This window comes from Petromyzon marinus, chromosome 6 (assembly GCF_048934315.1).
Source record: "Petromyzon marinus isolate PM22_M1 ecotype Great Lakes invasive population chromosome 6, UKy_Petmar_22M1.pri1.0, whole genome shotgun sequence".
NCBI lineage: Eukaryota > Metazoa > Chordata > Hyperoartia > Petromyzontiformes > Petromyzontidae > Petromyzon > Petromyzon marinus.
The window spans coordinates 5360639-5386272 of NC_133672.1; the positions used below are offsets into that span (position 1 = coordinate 5360639).

Below are 25634 nucleotides of genomic sequence, written 5' to 3' on the forward strand. Positions count from 1 at the left end.
CCCTTCACCTGATGAAGGCCGCTTGTGTTGTGGCCGAAACGTCGTGAGAATATTATTGTGTTATTTTATTTTATCAATTTATTATTTTATTATCATTCTACGTGACTTTACCGAAAGAACCAAAGAAGATGAATCATTGCAGTCACGAAAGCTTTAAATCGAAATCATTGTACTATTTTTATTTTACCAGGTGAGGCCCACTGAGCTATACGAGTATAGCTCTTTTTCAGAAGCGAGCTGGCCACAAATGATAGTGCAACGACGTGGCTTATCATCTGCAAACGTGGAGGGAAAAACTGGAGGACCTGGAGAAAAATCCACACGACTACGGGGATAGGGACATGCAAACTTCAAATGTACAGACGTCAGGATCGGGATTGAACACACGACGTCCTGTATACCAGGCAAGGTAGTTAACATCTACGGTTAGTAGAGGCCGACCGAAATTCGGTTTCGGTGCCGAAAGTTGGCAAATGGCCTCTTTCGGCATAGTTTCGGTTTCGGCCTAAAGTAAATTTTTAACTTTCGGTCTGGTTTCGGTTTCGGCCAAAACTGATATTGACTTTCAGTCGTCAACCGAAGATCTATTTTTAAAATATAACGCTAGTGCTACGTCTATCACTCTGCCTATCGGCCGGTCAGTCGGTGCTAGGCAATCCTATGCGATAGGCTGCATACACACACACGTCAGCAGCAGCAGCAGCTTGGGAGCGAGGTTACAGCCGCAACCGTGGTCTGCTAATGTACATACGACCGGTAAACAGACGGCAGCCTGCTTCTCCATCCGTGGGTGGAGTCGCTGGCGGGACGACAACAAAGTGCCTCTGTTGTCTGTTCCAAGCCGCCTGCCCGCCTTGGCTGATGAGTTGCGTTCGCTTCAGTCTACACGCGTGTTGAAACCGAGATTCGAAGTCTGACAAATATTGATATTCAGTTAGTTAATAGTTCCGAAGCGAAATTAGTGATAACGAAATTACGAATCTGAGTGTAGTAGAAAATTTATGTTAATAAACGGAGCAGTTAATCACCGTGAAGAATGTCGAAACATGCGGTGTGGGATTACTTCACTAAAGTCGATCCTGATGCAAGCAAGGCGCAGCAACCTGCTGGGCGAGAATGCGGAAAAAAAAACTGTTGTTTCTTAACTACAACATTCGTTTGTTTGGATATAATTACTAAGTAAGTAACACCTAAAGATTTGATATTTAGCGACTCTTACTGCAGGCTCTGAATGATTAGTTCTAGATTTATTTTTAATTAAAGTAGCATTGCATCATGACATATTTCATAAATCTTGTGTTCGGGAACTTCGGTTATATACCTTACTGTTTCGGTCTCGGTCGAAATTGTAGTTAAACTTTCGGCTTCGGTTTCGGTTTCGGCCGAAAGTCAATTTTTAACTTTTGGTTTCGGTTTCGGCCGAAACCAGAAATTCAGTTTCGGTCGGCCTCTAATGGCTAGAGTGCTTCAATATTCCTAACTAGTTTGGTGCCCTCAAAATGATCTGTCACTTCGTACTTGTCCCCACGTCTCTCGGGTTCTACACGTACATCTCTCCGTGTCTCTGTCGCTCTGGATTTATGTCTCTGAAAGTGGGGATTTGTATTTGCGTCCTCATCATCATCATCACATAAGATATCAAGGACAAAAGCTGCGAGGCTGCCCAGGACATGGAAGTTCTACGTGTGATCCCCCAATTAATTCATTACATTAACCAAACACCCCCCACCAGTATAGCAGGAGGATCCTCCTCTTGAAAAAGAGTATTGCAACTCAATGGCGATGCTCTTTGAGTTTTATGTAAAATAAAATAAATATAAAATTATACCAAATCAGCACTGTACCCTAGTACCGAAGCCACTACAAGGAAGTTGGAAACATTTAAAAAAAACTATCAACATTTAAACGATAAAGAGAAATGATGATAAGGAGAATATACCTCCGTCAGCCTAGGGATATTTTTGTCACAGGATACTATCAGTGCATTATCACGTCATGTAACCACCATGATGCCGTCAATTTATCCAGAAAAGTTTTGCGAAGAACCTATATTATTGTGAACTTTAATTATTACGCCATGGATATGTCATCAGATAATATACTTTCAGGGAACAAGGTGAGCAAGGATAGGTACGATCTTTATTTTTTTTGCAAAACGTAGCACGATATGATCCTCCCCATCCCTCTCTTATATCGTCGGATATCGTACTACGAATATATCGATATAACCCGTAACATGATATATATCGCAGCATCGCCACATCGCTGCAACCCAACTCCAATCTCACGACGCAGGCACGTGGAGGGCAAATCCTCTGGTGACGCACGTGCAGTGTAGTGAGGCAGGGCTGGGCTCTGAGGATGGAAGATCCGAATGGTGCGGTTGTGATTTAGTGGTGCTGCTGCTGGTGGTGGTAGTAGTGGTTGTTGTTTGTGGTGTGGTGGAGTTTTTATTGGTGGGGAGCGCGTTACGCTACGCTGTCGCTTACACGAACCCAGCGGACCCGAGTTCGATTTCGGCTCACGGCCAACGCCGGTGACGATTCCTTGAACCGGTAACCTGGGCCCCCCCTAAGTCGACTCGGCCTCAAATGAGTAAATCTGGTGCGTTGCGTAAACGTCGCCACACGGGGGGAGACAAAAGACGACCACGGCGTGGTTCTCCCCCCGCTCGTGAGCTAACAGCACATGCCCAACAACAGCTGGTGACAGGCTATACGGGGGATCTTTGTAATGTAGTGGTGTGGATTTTGCTGGTGCAGTCAAATCCATCCTTCCAATGCATTGCAAGACACCCAATGTCGCCACCAATATCGTTCTCCCTCATCCTCTGTGGGGGTTTTTTCCCCCTCTCCCGAGGCTGCGTGAAGCCTCGGACAAGTTAATCGACGCGCTGCGAATTTAATATAAATTATACACGTGGGAGTAATCGAGGAGAGGGAACAGTCTCAGTTTAATTTATTTTGGTATAGTCCTGTGAGCCATTCGGCTCTTGAATCGGGTGCAACCGCAACAAACAAAAAAAAACATGAACAAGAAAACTTCTTAAAGTGACCATGTGTGACTGCGCAAACAGAAAAATCCATGAAAAAAAACAGCAAAATCTTCCAGAAAAAGCACCGTACACCAACGCTGTGTGCAAAAATCCCAGTGGGATGCAAGTCAAACAACAACAACAACAACCACCACAAGACAACTTAAATTAAATGCGCACGAGGCAGTAGAAACAAATAGGGTCGAATGTTTGATCGAATTTAAAACTGAATGGTGACGAGACGAATCATGGAATGGCTGGGAGTGGTGGTGGTGGTGCAGAATGAGATTCCCAGTTCCACTCCATCCCACGAGCCCCCCCCGCCCTCGATCTCTCCACTCCGCCTTGGCTATAGCGCCCCCCCTCAATCCTTCCCGTACTCGTTCACGGCCGCCATATTTATATCTCTCCCTTTTAGTCGCTCTCCATCTCTCTCTGCCTCGTCCTACTCGATCGTCTCCATCTCTTTCTGCTTCTCGCCCCCATTGCGCTCTCTCTCTCTGCCTCTCACACGCCTTCCCATCTCCCGCATACTCGCTCGCTCTCCCCGGCCCACCCCACCAAGTCCCTCGAATCTTCCCACCCCTCTCGCAACCCCTCCCACCACCCCTCTCCCCACCCCTCTCCCCACCCCTCCCCCCACCCCTCTCCCCACCCCTCCCACCCCTCTCCCCACCCCTCCCACCCCTCTCCCCACCCCTCCCACCCCTCTCCCCACCCCTCCCACCCCTCTCCCCACCCCTCCCACCCCTCTCCCACCCCTCTCCCCACCCCTCTCCCCACCCCTCCCACCCCTCTCCCCACCCCTCTCCCTACCCCTCCCACCCCTCTCCCCACCCCTCCCCACCCCTCTCCCCACCCCTCTCCCCACCCCTCTCCCCACCCCTCCCACCCCTCTCCCCACCCCTCTCCCCACCCCTCTCCCCACCCCTCTCCCCACCCCTCCCACCCCTCTCCCCACCCCTCTCCCCACCCCTCCCACCCCTCTCCCCACCCCTCCCCCCACCCCTCCCACCCCTCCCCCCACCCCTCCCACCCCTCTCCCCACCCCTCCCACCCCTCTCCCCACCCCTCCCACCCCTCTCCCCACCCCTCCCACCCCTCTCCCCACCCCTCTCCCCACCCCTCCCACCCCTCTCCCCACCCCTCCCACCCCTCTCCCCACCCCTCCCACCCCTCTCCCCACCCCTCCCACCCCTCTCCCCACCCCTCTCCCCACCCCTCCCACTGTGGGCGGAGCTTGCAGCCCGCATGAGTCACTCGCCCGGAGCGGAGCAGGGGAGGATTTGGGTGTGGTAACTTATGCAGCAGACGCGGACACACACACACGGACAGATACCGTACACGTACCAACTTACACACACGGACAGAGTACGTACAGGTAATATACACACTGATACACACACACGCAGATATACATGTTCAAATATACACACAGATGCGTACACGCAAAAGATATATACGCGTACTGTATATACTGTACAATACTCACAAACACATGCATAGAGATTTACACGCATAGAAACATACACACGGATATACATGCACAGGGATATACATGCACAGGGATATACATACATATAGAGTCCACCCCAAGACTCACACGCACATTCACGCATGTCATCCACCACCACACCCACTCACCGCTTCAACACGACGTCCCTTTAACTCGACAACACACACACACGCAACACCCCACGCTCACGTCTATCACCCATTACACATTGGGGCCTCTTTCACGGCAACATTATCAGGTCCAGGCTAGGACGTTAACCCCCCCAACCCACCCACACCTCCCCCCCAACCCACCCACACCCCCCCCCAACCCACCCACACCTCCCCCGTCCCACCTTAACCACACTGCCTTTGGTCCACAGTGCTGCGTTGTGGGTGGAGGTGAGGCTCGCTGGTGGGTGGAGGTGAGGCTCGCTGGTGGGTGGGTGGAGGCTCGCTGGTGGGTGGAGGCGTGTCATTGTGGGTGGAGGTGAGGCTCGCTGGTGTGATTTGGAGCCTGTCGTCTTGTGGGTGTGCGAGCCCTCGACCTCTCACCGTTCGAGATCACTGCTTGCTTGCCCGTCGCCACAGCTGCTGCTCCTCCTGCTGCTCCTCCTGCTACCACGACAACGAGAGAAGAAGCAGGAGAGGGAGTTGAGTGGGAAGGTGAAGTTCCATCATCGGCTGAGAAACCATGCCGCAACTGGGCATCACCGCGCGTCTCCAGCGCGAGCTGCAGAGGGCTGACGGCGTCGGGGCGACTTGCGACAGGGCGAGCCAGTACCTGGGCCAGGACTACGAGCGACTGCGCCAAAGATGCCTGGAGAGCGGAAGCCTCTTCGAAGACGACCGCTTCCCCGCCGCTGCGTCCACGCTGGGCTTCAAGGAGCTGGGGCCCGGTTCGTCCAAGACCAGAGGATTGCAGTGGTGCAGACCGCCGGTGAGTGGTGGTTGGTTATTTGGTTGGTTGTCATTGTTGTGGCCGACATAATAATACTTGTTGTTGTTGTTCGTCGTCGGCAACGCACGCAAGCGTGGTCAGTGGCAGCGTCGGGCAGCATGTGATGCATCAGCGTGATGTTGTCAATAGTTGTAGGGTCATTCGTGTCAACACCGTAATGGGTAATATACTGTATACTGAAGCAGCAACGGCGTCATCATCGCTGACATGTCCACGGAAATGGTCGGCATCATCAGCAGCGTCGTTAATAATAATAATGTTGTTGTTGCAATCATCGATAGCAGCATCATCATCATGATCATCAGCGGTAGGCAGCATCGCAACCTCGCTTGCACGACCGTCGTCATCAGCAACATAATGTGCATCGTCATCAAGCTGATCAAAGCCATCAGCATTGTCAAGATGACTACAATAATAATTAAAGGCACTAGTTTACAATATTATACAAGTGTTTACATATGATAATAGGTTTTTTTCCCCCTTTTTTCTGGCAACAAAACAGTTGTGTTGAGATGTTAAAACACCAAACTGAAACCTTTTACGAAGAATCATGTTTGCATTGTGACCACGATACGTGTGGTCAAAATGCAAACAAAAAACATACTCTGATAATATGATGCATTGTCTTTGAAACTGATTGGTCCACACCAGAGACAGCTTTCCTTGTTTCAAAGACAATGCATCATATATTATCAGAGTATGTTTTTTTGTTTGCATTCTGACCACAAGCACTGTGGTTAATGAAGACATTCTTTGTAAAAGGTTTCAGTTTGGCGATTTAACATCTTAACACAGCTGTTTTTAAGCAAGAAAAAAAGGGGAAAAAACTATTATAATATTTTGGTACTTCCAAAGGAGGTCCCATGAAGTTTACATATACATTGACTTATTTTGCAGCTCAATCTTTCATATTTACTACTATATTTACCCAAGAATGTCAGTGTGTAACGCGCGTGACGTCACTACACGTCGGCCAGCCCCCCTTATTAATAATCATGAGCGGGTGACGTCCTCCACATGGGCCCCCCCCTCATGAATAATCATGAGCAGGTTACGTCACTCCACATCGAACAGCCCCCCTCATTAATAATCATGAACAGGTGACGTCCTCCAAATGGACACGCCCCCCCCTCATGAATAATAATTAGCGGCTGACGTCACTCCACATGGGGGGGGGGGGGCGAGGCGCCTCCTCCCCCCTCCTGGGCGTCAACTCACAACCCTCACTACCAGGGCAGAACCCCCACGTCACGTGATCTCCGTCACGCTGTTGAGACATCGAAGTAAAGAGGACGTCATGATGAACAAGGGATTACAACCTTAAAATGAAATAAGTCTGTGTCACCGCGCCCTTACAAATTGCACACGAATGGATGCAATGCATATCACGTCGCGGTCTGCATTTTCGCTTGCAAGTTTCAGATTTACTGCACGACACCCACCCATCCTTGGACGGGCAAAATGCTAGTAACCTAAATACTTGGAGTGGTGACATCACCTGATGACCATGACACATCGCATGCTATCACCTGTGTTAGTGAATTGTGTTACGAAGAAGGGCCATTGCCAAAACGTCGCCTTTTGTATTGTGTATATATGTATTTTCTACTTTTAAAGTCACGGTGTTATTGACGACTGTGATTCGTTTTTTTGCGTGCGTTAATTGTGCATTGTGCGCATCAGTGGCAACGCAGCAGCAGCATCACTAGATAATGTTTGTCCATGAGTTGGAATTGTTTGGCTGACAGCCACAATGCACAGGCCATATCTTATTGTATTGTTGAAATAAAATGTCCTTATAAGCGGCTGTCAGGTTTAAAAAAAAATATTTAAAATCCAGCAAATGTAAATATGGGTGGAACGGTGGGACAGCGGTGAGCGCACTGCGTGAGTAACCCATACGGTTTTACCCCGTATTATTGTACAGGGAAATTGAGTTTTCAGATCCATACGGCGTGTTTCTCTCGTGATGGGACTTTGTAGGATGAACGTTGAGATTTATAAGGGCACAGGGTGACCAATAAGGTCTGAATTGGTTTAACACGTAGGCTTTCACGACCAATATCCATAATATAGGTTTTTTTGGGGTTAGATCGTGTAAATATATAAATGTGTCGTTAAACCTGCCACCACCCGACACAGCCAGCTAGTAAGGGTTGTCACGTAAACAGAACGTGCCAATTCCTCACTGGTACAGCACAGCGGTGTGTTGGAGAGCCAGATTGTAAATGGTAGAGAGCGGTGGAGTAGTGGTTAGCGCGCAGTGCTTCGAACCAAGGGACCGGTCCAGGCGCTCCCCTAGGTCGACTCACCCTCAAATTAGTAGCTGGTGCAGTGTGTAAAATCATCACCACTGGGGAGACAAAGGCGGTCGGGCGTGGTGCTGGCCACCCACCCCCCTCGTGTACCGTGCTGGCCTTCAGAGGTGCTACTCGCTAACAGCACTTGCCACAAGTTTGTTCAGGCTATACGGGGGGGGGGGGGGGGGTCTTTGTACTTGGTGGCTCTGCGATGTCCTTGCCCTAAGACTGACTGCATTTTTTCCGTGTTTTTTCTCCAGAATATTTAACTCCAGAATATTTCACCATTGTACATTTTAGAGAGTTTAATTGCACGCGACAAAATTCGCGCACACGTTTTAATACTACTAGCGGGCTATAAACTTCCTCATGGGGTTTACCTGTTCATGACTGAGGGTCAAATAGGACTTTCATTTACCTTTGTCGGGCCACGCAATTTCCACGTACATAGCAGGAAGCCCTTGCAGTGAGAGAAATGGCCGAGTACACTAAACCTCCAAACACAATGTTCCAAGTAGAATTTAAAAAACGAGACATCCCTTTTGTACCCAATCCATGTCGCTATGATGCTTGTGGTGACTAGATATCGTTTGCGGGGCTATCGTTAAGTGGTAGGCCTCATGTGGCCATGGGCCATATAAATCGAAGACATGGATTTTGCCCCAATAGAACATTGAGATTTATAAGGGAACGGGGTGACCAATAAGGTCTGAATTGGTCTGTAATAAGGTAGGCACTGATAAGGTATTGACAGGTATGAGAACCCGACCACCAGAGTTCTATGAAGTATGGTCAAACAGCTTCCATGAGCAGACAGGGCGGGGGTCATCTTTTCTCCAGCAGCTGATTGACAAAGGGCCTGTACATTACTAAAGCGGACAAATTATAAATATACAATGAATGTGCCCACCGTTTCGTACGGCGTCTCCAGATGCGGTTGTATTGAGATGTGCTAAAACAGCAGTAACATCCGTTTGGCTTTAAATCGCAGTTGATGGTCTGTACACATATACACACACGACTTCTTGGCATTGGTAAATCCACCCCACATCCATTTCCTTTAGTGGTGTCGTCCAATCGGCGGTCTGGTCCAAGTGTCCCAAGTGCCCCATTGGTTGGAGGCGATACCATCATGCGCGTGGTGGAGAGGGGGGGTTTAAATTTAGTGAGGGGGGATGGTGAACCATTACACAGATGTTATTTTTATATATTTTTTTTCGTCTCGTATTAGCTCTCCGAAGTTATAGCGACTCCGGCAGCTTAAAGTGACGTTCAAATAAAACGTCTAACTGCATTACAAGTGTATTAAAGATATGCTTTCAATGCGGGATAATTTAATATGTGTAACTCTCAGGCCGAGCAGTGTTAGCGACTTCTGAAGTCGCTTTAAAGGCTTCTTTATCACCACTCGGGATGCACTTTGTTGTGACATTAACTTAAGGCAGTAAGTAGGGTTTGGTAGCCAATACAGCGATACACGTTTGTTTGTTAGGGTGAGGCCATGCGGTTCGTTTACGCCAACATTCCCCTAATAAACTCATACCGTGTCAACCCATATGGTTTACCCCGTATTCTTGTACAGGGGAATTGTGTTCTCAGGTCCATACGGCGTACAGCCATTTCAATACGGGCAAACAGTAGTTTTATATATTTGTGTTATGTTTCTCCCTTGTGATGGGACTTGTAGGGATGAACGTTGAGATTTATAAGGAGCACGGGGTGACCAATAAGATCTGCATTGATCTGTAATAAGGTAGGGCACTGATAAAGGGTTGACAGGTATGTTAACCCCTCAAACACCCGGCAAGGCGGTACAAAGAGATTATTTATACGGATTCATGAATTGGATCCGTTTCTGGCCAACAAGCGGAGTGTGCAGGGACACTTTCGGCCAATGTTGGTTCAATGGTTCCAACCAAATGGTTCCAACCACGTTGGCAACGTTGCACGCTTTACCGGGTTAAGTTTTTCTTTTTCAGATTAGTTGTAGCCTTAGCGTCTTTGACATGAACGCTGGTATCAGTTCGAAAAAGATGACATGGGTTTTAAGAGCTGCTGTTAATGGGTACAAGGGTTTCTTTCGTTCACACGAGGAATGCCCGTGAAGTGAGTTCCTTATCACGCTGCGGTTCTGCCTTAGAATACAGTATATTTCGCAATGCTATCATAAATGTAGATACACTACCACCACATCAAGGTTAGCTTAATCAATAACGTGCGGTGGGATTGCCCCTGTAATGTGTCAATACTTTGGTTGTGCTTTACTTGTTTGCATGTAAAAGTTCAATTTTTTTTTTAATAGCGGGGTTTTTATTACAGGAAAACACCACTTTTATGGTTTGATAATGCATGTTTCAGGGTTGTATTTATGGAAACCCTTTTCCAGTATTAAGATTAAAAAAGGCTTTATCCATTCTGACATTATACTTGCCCCAACAGTCTGTTCATACTACACGGGGGATCTTTGTCTTTGTACGCAGTGGAGTAGTGGTTCGCGTGCAGTGCTATGAATCCAGTTGGATCCCCGCTCAGCCTCAAATTAGTACCTGGTGCAGTGTGTAAAATCATCACCACTGGGGAGACAAAGGCGGTCGGGCGTGGTGCTGGCCACCCACCCTCCTCGTGTACCGTGCTGGCCTTCAGAGGTGCTACTCGCTAACAGCACTTGCCACAAGTTTGTTCAGGCTATACGGGGGGGGGGGGGGCAGGAGGGGGGGGTCTTTGTACTTGGTGGCTCTGCGATGTCCTTGCCCTAAGACTGACTGCGTTCTTTCCGTGTTTTTTTCTCCACAATATTTAATCATTGTACATTTTAGAGAGTTTAATTGCACGCGACAAAATGTGCGCACACGTTTTAATACTACTAGCGGGCTATAAACGTCCTCATGGGGTTTACCTGTTCATGACTGAGGGTCAAATAGGACTTTCATTTACCTTTGGCGGGCCACGCAATTTTCACGTACATAGCAGGAAGCCCTTGCAGTGAGAGAAATGGCCAAGTACACTAAACCTCCAAACACAATGTTCCAAGTAGAATTAAAAAACGAGACATCCCTTTCGTACCCAATCAATGTCGCTATGATGCTTGTGGTGACTAGATATCGTTTGCGGGGCTATCGTTAAGTGGTAGGCCTCATGTGGCCATGGGCTATATATAGTGAAGACATGGATTTTGCTCCACTAGGTGACCATAGGCGCCCCCACCCCAGTCCAAATGTCAATTGCCCTGTTAGTCACTTGAATGTTTTTTTTATTAACTGAACAATGTATTGTTGGCTTGATGTTTGTGAAAATCGAGTAATCTTGACAATTTGACATTACCCATGAACCGTTAAGACAAGGAACTGCAAGTCCACACACTCCGCAAGTTGCTTCAATTTTCCCTCCAACCCTCCACCCATGTCAATTGCCATGAATCTACCTGCATTTCCATTTAAACATAGTTTTATCATTTTTGTCTCCTTATGTATTACCTGTACTACGTCGCTTAGTCTGTCTTATTAGAAAGTAAGGTTGTATATACAGTAACAAAATAAAAAAAAATTGTATTCACATAAGCTGTACATAATACATTTTTACACTCCACTCTACTCGATATTAACCGATGAATGGTTGCACCCCTACCGTGTGTCCCGTGCGCAGGATATCTGCAGCAACCCGCAGTTTGTGGTTGGCGGTGCATTACGCACAGATATCTGCCAGGGAGCTCTGGGTAAGTCCACCCCTTCCCCCTATATTATCATCGTCAGCCATAATCTATCCACTTGCGGTGCCACGATCCATCTAGCGCCTTTGCAGGATCGGATTTTAATCGCTCCACCTTTGCGTGGACATCCTCTGTAAGGGGTGGGGGGGAAGGGGGCGGAGTGATTTTCTTTGGCTGCCACTGCCGTTGGTCTCAGCCACACACGGGCCATCATCCCATCTGGCGATGTATCCGTGCCTTATTCCACTTCCTCTTCTTTACAGCAAACATTATGTCTCTGACATGAGTGTGTTCCCTCGTCCATTAAAGAGAGACGCATCATCTGGGCGACCTTCTACCGCCTGTCCCCTGCCGCCTCCCCCGCCACACAATATACTCTCCATAAAATCATTATCTTTTAGACACACACCTCGTCTGTCCATCGGGTCATATCAATAAATGTGGCCCTTGACCCGGATACAGCGAGTCCTCGTTTAACGCAGGTATTAGATGCGTTCCTGAAAAAGAGCTGCGGTAAGTGAAATCGCGTGAACTCAAAACAGTTTCCTCATAAAAAAAATATAACAATGATAAAGTTTGTCGGGATACGATATGCGCACACAGTAAAACGGCGGGGCAAATAACCGAGGGTACGCCGCCACATTACTGTGTCATTCCCCATACTGTATCATAACGCTCAGCCGCACTGCTCAAGAACGTCATTCGTCATCAACCGCTGAGAAACCGGGTTATAACGGGGCACGTTCTGCATTATAACGGTGTGCGTTGTGTGAAAAAAAATCCCCCAATGGAAGAACTGCGTTACAGCAAAAACGTGTTGTGTGAATACGCGTTAAGCGAGGATTTGCCGTATCTTGTGGGCAGCTCTCTCAACCCTGACTGTTTTTTCCCCCGCTCATCTCACCGATCTGGTGGTTCTGTGTCTTGGTGAGCCACGCGTCGGCGGGCCAGTTGTATGTATGTTGAATTTCTTTCGCACCGTACGTGGCCAACCGTGCTAATTGGAGGTGCTTTCATCAGTGCAAGCACTTTTGCGGGCCTCCAGTTAAGGAACCCCTGATTTTAGAGCTGTGCAGACTTCTGTCGACCTTGGCTGAGAATTTGAAACTGAAGAGCCCAGTATAGTTTATTTATGGGACCATTCCTTGCTGGTGTGACTCAGTGAAGTCAGAACTTCTTTGCACAAACACCGCTTCCGGCACTCATGCCCCCCACCCCACAGGCGGACAGATTACATGACGCGGTGTTTTATTTCAGTGATTACGAAACTAAACCCACTTGCATGTAAAATACAATTTAACAGGCAGGCTTTCGCGACCAATATAATCCATAATAGAGATTTTTTTAGGTTAGATCGCGTAAATGTATAAATGTGTCGTTAAAACCCGCCACCAGCATTCAAAATTGTTGAAGCCAATAAAAAAAAATCTTTATTACGTGTCTCCCAGCCAGTTGTTGGAGCGGGTTTGAACCTCAGACTCAAGCGAGGCTGAAACAGGTCCACGGTGTTTCCGTCTAAAGTCTAAACGTATGCTGCAGGAAAACATTGATGGGCTGACGGACTTTCGTTTAGTTTTTGCAATGAGACCGAGCCCCCATCTGTGTATATTTTCGCCTTTAATGGTATTTCCCCAACCCAGCGCTGTGACGCATAATTTCTAACCACTGTACGCCACCTTCCTCTTCCTCCCAGGTCTCTCTCCTGCTTTACTCCCTTCCACCCCCACCTACCACTTCCTGCTGCATATGACTGCACTTGTGTGCACGTGTGACTACACGTGTGTGTGTGTGTATTTGTGAAACTATGTGTGTATGTGCATGTATGTGTGTAACTGCACTCATGTGTGACTGTATGTGAGAATGTGTATATGTCATGCTGCCCTCTATAGGTGTATACGAGGGGATAACAACCCAGAGCTCTGCACAGATGGATCCTGGAATCCCTTGCTTCACTGTCATCTCCTGGCCACTTGGCAGCGTGAATTCGGTGGTGTTCAACGGCTGTGCACCGAATCGCACGTGTAGTTAGTTTAGTTTGTATGAAGAGAGAGTCATATCTATGGGACCTTTTTGGCAGTATCAAGACGATGATTTTTTTTACGAATAGGCTTTACCCCTTTTTGGCAGTGAAACAGGTGTTAAGACGAAATGGGTGTCTATTTGGTGTCCGAACATCTTAACACCTGTTTTTTTTGCGAGAAAGGGTAAAGCCTATATTTTTTTTCAGAGAGTCATATCTTGGATACCTGACCCCAACCAAAACAATGGAAAGGAACAATGTCCAGGTGCAAGGTATATCCTTGCATGGACACGCCCATAGGATGGGGACTGGGTCTCAGTGTTGTGTTTGTATGTGTATGTGAGCGAGTGGACTTGCCTGTATGTGTGTGTGTGATTGTGTGCGCGAGTGGCTATTTACAAACCACCCAACTCCCTCGTGCGCTGCGCCGGCCTTCATAGGTTCTTGCTCACAGCACTTGCCCTAACAGTCTGGTAAAAGCTATATGGGAGATTTGTTTCTTTGTTTATAAACCCAACAGGAACATTTACTGCTGAAGTTTTCTATACCGTCGTTATCACTGTGCTGAGAAACCACAGATTAAGTTGGAAGGCAAGTCAGGTAGTGAGCTAGCTGGCAACAACAAGAGTCCAAGTTCTGCAGTCCTCTATTTAGTAAGTAGTAAGGTTCTTGCTCACAGCACTTGCCCTAACAGTCTGGTAAAAGCTATATGGGAGATTTGTTTCTTTGTTTATAAACCCAACAGGAACATTTACTGCTGAAGTTTTCTATACCGTCGTTATCACTGTGCTGAGAAACCACAGATTAAGTTGGAAGGCAAGTCAGGTAGTGAGCTAGCTGGCAACAACAAGAGTCCAAGTTCTGCAGTCCTCTATTTAGTAAGGTGTTTGCAGCAAGTTAATGCGTGTTTATACAGTAGATAATCGGTTATCCGGTGACTTTGGGGGGGAAGGAGGTGCAGGATTTTCAAAAACGCCGGATAATCACTCAATCATTATTTAAATTAGCTTATTTTTGCGCATGCTTGCATGACATCATGTTTTTAGGTGTTGAGTATATGTTTTATTGGTGTTTTTAATTTGTTTCCTATCAGAAGTTGACACAAATAAACATACAAAGCGACGCGAATAAACATCTTCCTGTAAAAAAAGTTGCTGTATTTACGGGACCGTACTTACCACGGCAATCTCGAAAGACTCCGCGTGGGGTGATGCACGTTGCACTACTTAGGCTCTTGTTTCAACAACCACGCGTGTGACGATCGCCGTTACTGGGTTACAGCCTCTGGAGCGGTTTTGCCGGTTTCGCCAGATCGGCTCAGGACCGCCGGATGATTTATCGATTATAATCGATGATCACCTGCACTTGGTTCCGTCGTGTTCACCGATGTCAGCTCTGTTACTCGCGCGTGGCTCGGCGTGCTCGCGTTTGGTGAGAGTTGAGATATTTTAAATTGTGGGGGGGGGGGGGGGGGGAGAAGTACTGTGATGCTAGCAGGGGGGGGTAGGTCGAGAGTGGTGGGTGGGGATCAGCTGACTCGCCCTGGGGGTACGGAGCGTAACCGTCAATAACATTGTCTCTTACTAGTCAACCGTTTACGGAGACGCCTTTTTAACGCACGAGTGGGAAGAGGAATTAATCAGAAACTCGCCCTCTATTCTCTCTCTCACACACACACACACATGTTCATTTGTTTGTTATATGGATTTAATAAAGCGTGTGTTGGGGGGGGGGCGAAGTGCTGTAAAAATGCTGTATGGGATTGTATTAGGACCCTTGAGATGTAATGTAGGTTCAATATTCGGATCAGATAAGGGTTCTGTATCGGAGACGACACGGGACCTTTATAGGAGAATTGGGTTATTTCTGGGATTGAGACAAGTGTTCTATATTAGATAGACTGGTTGTGTGTGGGTGAAGAACAAGGTTCTCTATCGGATGAAGACGATGGTTCTGTATAAAACGAGACAATTCAGTATCAAGACGAGAGCGGGGGACTTCCATATCAGATGAGAAGACGGGCACATGTTGGATCTGTCACTGTTGTCGAGATGTCTTGCTGATAATCGAAACCAATTTTAGACTTTACCTACATTCTCAACTGCTACGGACACACGAGGCCGCTAATTTTATTCGTTTTCTGCAAATGAATACGCGTGTATGTGCCCCATCACGGCAGATTAAACGTAATAATAAATAATGTGTCATTCCTTTATCAATCCACTGCTGGATGAAGGCCTCTTCCCCCCCACACCATGTCGGTCATGGGGGGTTGTTGGCCAACCTTCATTCCGCTTTCAAGTGCTTGTTGGTGACGCTGGTGGTGTATTGGGACTGATCAGGCACGGTTCAGATTTCACTCACTTCTGGGGGGAGGCGGGATGGGGGGGGATCGGTGAGGCAGTGCATGCTGTAGGTGCAACGCTGCGGGCGTACGCACTATTTGGTGGCGCAGCGGTGTTAGCGAACTGGACTAGACACAGCATTCCGAGTTAAAACTAAACCAAATTTTATATATTTTTAAAATTTTACCAGGTGAGGCCTACTGAGCTCTATGTTGCTCTTGTTCAGAAGCGACCTGGCCACAATGGCTCTACGAAGTGGCTTATGATGTGGAAATTTCTAGCAGCAAATTACCCTAAATGCATGTTTCTAAACGTGGAGGGTAAAACTGGAGGACCAGATAAAAAAATCCACGTATGCACGGGGAGAACATGAAAACTCAAAATATACAGACATCAGGGTCGGGATCCACAACCTCCTGTATACCAGGCGATGTAGTTAACAGACTCGCCACCGAGTTCCATTCCTGGCTATGCTTTCAGTAACAAGTACTCATCTTAATCAGTCCTGGGTGTCCCCTATGTTGACTCGGCCATAAATGAGTCCTTTGGTGTCGTGTGTAAAAATATCAATGGGGAGAGAATGGTAGCCGTGCGTGGTGCTATACCCCCCCTCCTTGTGTGCCATTTCAACGTTAATAGGAGCTCACTCAAAAAACGTCACTTGCCCCGTCAGTGTGGCCACCCCCGGGGGATATATCTTTGTGTGTGTGCGCTTGTAATACGATCCTAAACTGTTCACACACCGCTCGCAGATGCCAAACAAAAAAAACCCACTGAAAACAAAACGAATGGAATATTAAGTCTGGCTGCCTGACAGGTTTCACCACTGCAGATGCAACACTGCTCTAATCCCCAAGACCAGGCTCAAGCAGACCTTGCGGGGCATGTACAGGACAGGGTAGGTCTGCGGTAATGGCAGACGGAAGGGGCAGGGCAGAGTGTAGGGCAGTTCTGATACTCAGTTCTGATACTATTTTTGTGGTAGTATTGTGACTCCTGTAGAATTCTGACCCCGGGGTCAGAATGCAATATTAATCCCCCCCCCCCCCCTGCGGTGGTAGTTGAATCCCCCATCCGCTTTGGGTCATTCAGAATTTTCCCTCGCAGTAGTGATGTTTGGGAGTTAGCCTATTAGTCTCATATGTTAATATAAGTTTAATGTTCAATTTTTATTTTGTTTAACCGGGTGAGAACTCGAGCCATCAGGGCAGCCTCGTTTGGAAGAGTAATCCGGGGCACCAAATAAAAAAAATATAAATAAAGAAATTACAGCAATGAAATAGAAATCCGAACAAAAACAACTATCACATGCGGAATAGAAACATTGCAAATATAAATAAAAGTTAATTGTTACATTTCCTGAAACGCAAATCATCTCGGGCAGTTTACCTGCAGATTGATCACAGCACAAGACAGACAAAGCCAATGCAAACAAGGCTTGTAATCAGAAGCTTTAGGTCAACGCTCTTAATCATAATCCTAGCACGGTATAATATTCTAGTACTCGGTGGTAGAGTCATATTGCCACAATATATATTATTTTCTCAGGGGTCAAAATTCTACATTGTACTCTGACCCTGGGGTTCATAGTCTTTCGCGTCAAAATTCTATCTCACACAGGTCTGGGGTTATCGTGGCTGGGCGGGAGTCGTGCTAAGAGCTGATGTGTTCCGTGCTCTATCTAATGAACGGCTCGAATTACTCATCTTTCGCGCTATTTTTATCGCACTGTGGATTCCACGCAGTGGCGTTCACTCGGCAGTCACTCCCTTTTTAGAAAATCTGCCTGCTATCAACCGAAGCCGACTCTCTGGACAGTGATGCACTCCAAGACACCCTCTTAATTCATCATCATCTTAAACATTTTACAAAGTGCCCAGATCTTTTCCCGAGTCTCAGTAGAAGAGGAAGCCACATGTGTGTTTTCTTAAGGGCGCTTAGGTTTCCTCCCACGTATAAACAACCTTTATTAGTGGGCTGAAAATCTTACTATATGGAGGACTAGAGAGCTTGGGCAATGGTTGGCACTGGCTCACTGCCTGGCTGCCTTCCCGCTTGTCTGTGGTTCCTCAGCAACACGACTGTATATGAAACCAAACATTCTAAGTTATAATATAATATTCCAGTTACAGTGAACTGTAATGGAGAGTGCGACCTTGAAATGCATCAGAGGTAAAATAAAAACGTGAATACATGTCACACATTCAAATTAAAATCTGACTCGCGTGAATGCAAGAGCAGGATATTTGGCGAAGTCCATTGAAACAAAGTCAACTTGGTGAAATGAACGAAAGGGTGGTTTGGTGGTGTAGTGGTTCGTGCACCGCACTATGAACCCAACGGCCTGGATGGCAGTTCCGGGCCTGGCTAACGTCAGTGGCGAGTGATATCTCAACCAATTCTGGGCCCTCCCCCCACCAACCTGCGCTGACCGGCGTGGTGAAGTATGGTGAAACAATTAGCCCTGTGACCGACACAATGTGGGGAGGCCTTTTCACCCAGCAGTGAATTTAGGGATGAACGTTAATGTTATCGGGAGTATATATATATACCTTTAAAATTACGTTTGTGCACGCAGTCATACTGTTCTTCACCAACGATGCACGCAGCCTGCTGCTTCCGCTGAAACTAAACTCTCGCAAATGTGAAAAGGAATTCTGCCCGGTATGCGATTGTAAATCCAAACCAGAATTCCTCCTGCAACACTGCACTGTATTCATACAATTCAGAAGAACACACACAGTCGTATAATACTGTAATGTACTATCCTTTGTCAATACACTGTTGGTTTTGGCCGTACCTTGTCAGTTGTGCGGTTTTATGATCATGCTTCACCATGCTAATTGGTCCCACCTAATAATTGCAAACTCTTTGACAGGGAACTATTGTCGGTTTGTTACCGTATAGCCACGTCTTTGATAACCCACACACAGACGAGGCGCTTTCCAATAGTGGTTACCCGATGAATATACTGGCTCCCGTTGTAGAAATGTGGAATTTCCACATTGTTCCCATGCTCGTTTGAGTCTCAGTGCGTCTACTTTGTGCATCCAACGTAATTTCCCTCCGCCAACCACATCGCACGCTGCCCCACACACAACAAAGACGCGAACAAAGATCCCCCGTATAGACTTACGAGACCTTTGGGGCAAGTGCTGTTTGCGAGCACCAATGAAGGCCGCCTCGGCACATGATGGGGTGGGTAACCAGCGGTGCAACGCATCTCATCTGTTAAATGTCTGCAGGTAATAGGATTGCCATCGATTTATCCTGGCTGCAGACATTGGTAGGTCACAAATAACGATGACGATAAGAGAGCAGTTTCACTGTATTACGCATACCGTTGTGACAAATAAAGGAAATAAAAATAAAGTCGTGTAGGCAGCTTGAGCAGCTTTGGATAAGACTTATTATGATCCTGACCATACCCGAGCATGGAGTGCATTCGCTCGTTCAGCTCTGGTGCGCATTCGTCCTCGCCGATTCGCTTAGACACGACGTGACGACGGAACGATCCGCGCCAGGTGGGTCGCGGCGTTGTTGTGCGCGATGGGACGGAGTCACCAAAAAGAAATTAATTAATTGCTTTATTTTATTACGGGATCCCACCATAAGGTTCAAATGCAGAAAGGGGGGGGGGGATGCATTACGTAACCCTTGGGTGTGCCTCATTTTCTGAACCTGTTCAGAATGACTCGTGTTCTTATGCAATGTCGGGTTATTATTCTGTGGCATTGGTGATCAGGCCATGCGTTGCTGATGAAGATCAAAAAACATGGAAATCAAACGGTGTTCATCGCCCCGTTCGCACCATCACCGTCTTCTTCATGAATCGGCGATTTGTAATCATCGTCGTCATTACTTCTTCCATCTCAATCCACAGAATACGTTTTAATCTGGCAACATGAATATTTACATGCATTAATTACTAAACCACAAATAGTTGCTTGTTACATAATGGCTCAGGAATTATAAATATACGGTAGAACCCTTCTTAACGACCACCCCTGTTAATGACTCATCGCCTAACGACGGGCCTCCATAGAGCCCAATTTGTAGTGTATAGTGTAGTGTATAGTAGTGTAGTGTATAGTGTATGGTAGTGTAGTGTATAGTGTATGGTAGTGTAGTGTATAGTGTATAGTAGTGTAGAGTAGAACCCCTTTTAACGACCAACCCTGTTAACGACTCATCGCTTCACGACGGGCCTCCATAGAGCCCAATGTGTAGTGTATAGTGTAGTGTATAGTAGTGTAGTGTATAGTAGTGTAGTGTATAGTAGTGTAGTGTATAGTAGTGTAGTGTATAGTAGTGTAGAGTAGAACCCCTCTTAACGACCACCCCTGTTAACGACTCATAGCCTAACGAGGGGCCCCCATAAAGCCCAATGTGTAGTGTATAGTGTAGTGTATTGTAGTGTATAGTAGTGTATACTAGTGTATAGTGTAGTGTATAGTTGCGTAGTGTATTGTAGAGTAGTGTAGTGTATAGTAGTGTAGTATATAGTGTAGTGTATAGTCGTGTCGTGCCTCCATAGAGCCCAATGTGTTCGGCTTACCGACCATTCTCCAGTTAACGATGGGCTGTTGTAGGTACAGTAAATATTAATGAATGCATTGATTAACCATGATTCTTTTAATAGTATGTCTTAAAAATGTTAGTATTTTAATGTATTAATATCCATTGTTTAGATATTATAATGTACGTCTTTTGGGTGAAAAAGGATAACTTTCTGTGCTATCAATTCCCGTTGTTAAGAGGGGTTCTACCTACTGTATGCTGTGGCCGTTGCCCTGGCGCTGGATTGGAGTTGGCGTGAGATTTGAACTGAATTGGGTTTTCTTTTTTCGTGCCAACAGTCGCTTTTGTTACACAACGATGCTCCACCACAGCCGGATTGGCTTTCCTCCCTGCTGCTACATTGGTGTGCCACACATTGTTTGGCCGTCCCCTCCTACAACACCGTGGCATTATCATCATCATCGTTGTCATCGGCAGTGATCAATTCGTCGTTGGATGAAATTCCTCCCCTTGCCGCCACCACCACCCTTTCTCGGCACTGTGGTGCAACAATCCATCGAGCAGCTGCAAGCGAGCCGATCTCATCCGTTCCATTCTGTGGTAGCTGTCCTCAGACCTGTTCCCCTTATTTGGCCGTGAACTCCGTCATTCGTCTCGATCAAGTCATCCCTTCTCGACACCGCGTCCTGTCCTCATCATGCCACTTGTTGTATTCGTTAATAGGATGTCTCTAACTTGGCGATTGTTCGCTGTTCCATGTTTTCCTTTGTCAGTCCCTGAGCGTAATTCCAAGCAAGCATCTGTCCGTACAAATTTGTGGATTTCCTGATTTCGTTCCATTTGTCATTGTCATTGCCAACGTTTCTGATCTGTGCTGTGACACCCCCCCCTCCCCTAACCCCGAGCCACCTCTCGTAAAAAAAAAAATCGAACCTATAAGACGATACAATTTATATTTATATGACGTCCAAATGCGACCACATTTCTAGACGCTGTACAGACGAGGTGGGCATATTTTGAACATGTATCGCCTCTCCTTCCATCATCGCTGGGTCAGAAGCCTGGCATTTCCAACAAACAGCATTGTGGGGGCACCTTCTCTCACCACATGGGGCCACGGCAGCTTAGCACAACTGCCAAAAGAAGAAGAAAACATTTACAGTAGAGAGAAAGAAGCAGTCAATCATACACGGGGAAAAAAGTTTTGAGCCTGGACTTCAACAGGGGCAGGGATTCAACAGCACAGTCAGCTGGTGGAGAAGAGAGTTCCGGGCTATGGGGCCAGCAGAGGAGATTGAGCAATCTTATAATACCTTTACCTGTTTTGTGTTCTTATGTTATATAAGGTGAATGATGAAGGCACCTTTTGATAAAACGAATAGTGCTAATAATAATGATGATGAATTCTAAATTGCACTGGCAACCGGTACAATGTATCACATGATGCTGTGACACGTTCAATTCGTCTACATTTTGTGTAAGTTTCGCTCCCTGAATCTGAGACAAACTGGTTCCTAACAGCTGAAATTTCGGCTTTCACCAGAAACATGACCACAGGCTTGCTTGGGCGTATACACGCCAATACACGTCACGTAGATAGGTTCAGAGAAAATAACAAAAATACACGACGTTTCGATCGCAACACAAGCGTTCGTTATTTTCTTTGAACCTATCTATATGACTTTACCGAAAGACCCAATAATATGTACTAGGTTTTGTCACGATATGGGGACACTTGGAGCTATCACGATAATATATAAAGACCACGATCATTTGCATCATCAACTTTGTCAAATATTGTCATCTTGTGATCAAAATTATTATTTTTTGTGCCAAAATGTATGTGCAGTAAGACAGTCATTAAAATTTCTAAATAGACATAATTTACCAATTAAATTCGAGCTTTGAAAAGTTTTTTTCTGGATTAATTTACAGCCTGGTCATCATGTTGTGTCAGTACAGTATTGAATATTTGTTGTGTTACTGGCAGCATGTGCTTACGTCATAACCACGGTGGGTTGTAAAGTTGCAACGATTAGAAGGCCGTCGGCAGGCATGTGAGTGAACTGCAGTTGAAGAACTCATAAGTAAATTGTTATTCTTACCGGAAGAATACATAGCAAAGCACATAAACTATACGGTTAAATGAAATATGCAATTTCAAAGTTACGGGAAACTGATATGATAATTGTCGCCTCGTGAACATGTTTGTCGCATTCCTGTTGTTAAAATGATATCGCGGCAACCCTGGTCTACACTTGTGTGTGTAGTGTGTGTGAACGCACGCGTGGGTACGCAGGTATACACACGCGCGCGTGTTTTGCCCCGTGATGTCCTTATGCCTGTGTGTGCGTGCGTGCATCCGTGTACGTGTGTGCGTGTGTGAATCCGTGTACGTGCGTGCGTGTGTGCATCCGTATACGTGCGTGCGCGTGTGCATCTGTGTACGTGTGTGCGCGTGTGTGTCCATGCAGGCGATTGCTGGCTGCTCGCTGCCATCGCCTCGCTCACGCTCAGCGAGAAGCTCATGGCGCGCGTGGTCCCCGTGGGCCAAACCTTCGAGGATGGCTACGCCGGCATCTTCCACTTCCAGGTGACGTCGCTGTTTGTGCCGCAACCTTCACCCTCAGGGCTCCAGCGGCGAGAATAGCGTGATTTATTTATTTAACAAAAAATTCCATACTCATGTCAAGCACATGGGATGACAACAATCAGTATTTTTGGAATGTACGCATATTGTTTTAGAACGTTTTAGAAGGTTCCAAAGAGTCAAACCGAGTGAGGAAAAAAAATAGTCCATTTCATTTTTCGTTCCAAAGATGTCTGCAATTACAGTAAAACCTTGGATTGCGAGTAACTTGGTCTGCGAGTGTTTTGCAAGACGAGCAGAAATTTTTAAATAAATATTAATTTGATAAACGAGCGAGGTCTTGCAATACGAGCAGTACGTACACGCTTTGTCTGCCGAGCGTCACGTGATCACAACTGATATACGAGTGCTTTGATATACGAGTGCTTGGATTACAAACACGTTTCCGGAACGAATTATGCTCGCAATCCAAGGTTTTACTGTACTCTGCAATTGTTGTTTCATTCCAATAATTTCAGTTCCAGAACAATGTTTAGTTTTGTTTTCCGTTCCATTCACCATCACCGGTATTGCTATCATTCGTATAGTATAGCCTTCTTATCAGTCGAGGCAGGCGAGCGTTTAAATCAATACATTTTTTACAAACAGAGCCGAAATGAATTGAGCACGCGTGTCAGTAGTGTACTGTGGTCGGCACGTGCCCAGGTTCACGGTATAATATGGGGCCCTCTGTCTGCCTCTCGCCGTCATCGCAGCCCGGTGACTGGTCCCCTCCAGTATCGTTGCACCGCCTGAACAAGAGATGGCTACGCCACTGAACCTCTGCCTAGTTCCACATCTAGATGTGTGTACTGAGCGGCAGATCATCGCAATATGGTCCCATGAGTTAATGATGACACGGGGCATCTGTTGCTCATGTTGTGCAAGATAGAACCCGCCAGAGGGAAGGCGACCTGATGTGGGTCATCTTGACCTTCTTCTTTGGTTCTTTCGGTAAAGTCACGTAGAATGAGAATAAAATAATAAATTGATAAAATAAAATAACACAATAATATTCTCACGACGTTTCGGCCACAACACAAGCGGCCTTCACCTTGTGCCAGGCTACAGCGGTGGTTACTACGTCATGCGTGCGACATTAATCTCCATTTATGCATTTGTGATTACCTGTACTTGCCTGCGCGATGTGAATTATGCATGGGCGTGGGGGATCGTGAAGTGGCACGAATGACTCGAGCCGAGGTTGGCCGTCATCAGGTCAGCTTGTTTGTAGCGTGGCATGCAAAACCGCTGTGCCAACAGCGCTCCGCCTCAATTAAGATGTTGTAGCTTCGTGCGATATGTATCAGACGATCGTAAGAAACCCTGGGGCTTCACTGGATAAATAACTGCACACACCGTCGACATACTTTGTACTTTATGCACAACAAAATATTTATCTTGTGTTTCTTTTCAAAGATCTCGATTTGTATTATAGCGGGATTGGCGAACCTTTCCGCTAATGAGGGCTGAATAGGACTTCCCAATACCTTTAGCTGGCCACACACCTGTCTCTTAGCATAATCCATAACAATGTGAAAAATAATTAGGGTTCACTTTTCCTGCGCCTGCGATTCTCTCACTAATGCGCTGATATAGGAGTTCCGAAATAGACACACACAACTAAGATGCTTGCAGGAATTAAAAATTATCAGTTTAATATGTAGTAAGGCTTTCACAACCAATATTATCCATAATGGAGGTTTTTTGTTTTAGATCACGTAAATATAAATGTGCCGTTAAACCCGCCACCACCCGACACAGCCAATTAGGAAGGGTTGTCACTTAAACAAAACCTGCCAATTCGTGACTCGTGGCTGTGTCGGGTGGTGGCAGGTTCAACGGCACATTTATATTTACGCGATCTAACCGAAGAAACCTCACGTGGCCATGGGTCATGGGTGCGTTTTTTCGAAATTGGGAAAAAATTCTTGTAAATTCCTTAAATGGGTCAAACTACATTGCAATGTCGCCCCCTAGGAATAGTAAGACTGTCAAATGCACTAAATTTATGTTATTGTTATTATCACAACACAAGTTACTGGCCTACTGGCCATGGGATTCCCAGCTATGCTGTAAAGGGAGGAGGGGACAAAGCTGAAGGGTGAGCAGGGAGATGTGGGACAAGTTGAGGAGAGACCAGCAGTGGAGTAAGAATGGAGTAAAGGCCTCTGGGCAGGGAGGCAGGCAGTCCCAGGCGGAGGTGAAGAAGGAGTTTGCGAGTCTGGACTGGAAAGCGGCGATGGAGCCGGCAATGCGGGCAAACAGGCGAGGGAGGGAGTTCCAGTACAAGCAGTGCCCGAGATACGAACGTCCGACATCCACACTCGCGAACGAACCGCCGCAAGATGTTGCTATTGTTTTTAACCATCCGACTTGCGAACGTTCGGTCGTACTCGCGAACCAAACCGCGGAACTATTTTGTCTGGCGGAGTGATCCTCCGTGAGATGCAATGAGTCCCAGCACCGCTTCCGACAAGCAAGCCAGCATCAGGTCTCATTGTAAGTGAAAATAAAACTGATTTTTTTTTTCCTCGTGTTACTTTATTTATTCCAGTATTACATTAATATGTACAATATTTCCTGTTGTTTATTAGTTTAACAATGCTTCCATTTTTTTTTGG

The 25634-nt window shown here is 46.5% G+C and overlaps 1 protein-coding gene across 1 annotated transcript in view; it reads left to right on the forward strand.

The window, feature by feature from the left end:
• The first annotated feature begins 4276 nt into the window (after positions 1–4276).
• Positions 4277–25634, forward strand: part of LOC116939783 (calpain-1 catalytic subunit-like) — a 46898-nt gene continuing 25540 nt past the window's right edge. Inside the window, exons 1-4 of the mRNA XM_032948587.2 lie at positions 4277–4415; positions 4912–5468; positions 11432–11501; positions 22856–22974. Coding sequence (XP_032804478.1) covers positions 5223–5468; positions 11432–11501; positions 22856–22974 — 435 coding nt within the window. The 5' untranslated portion in view covers positions 4277–4415; positions 4912–5222. The remainder of the gene's footprint in view (positions 4416–4911; positions 5469–11431; positions 11502–22855; positions 22975–25634) is intronic.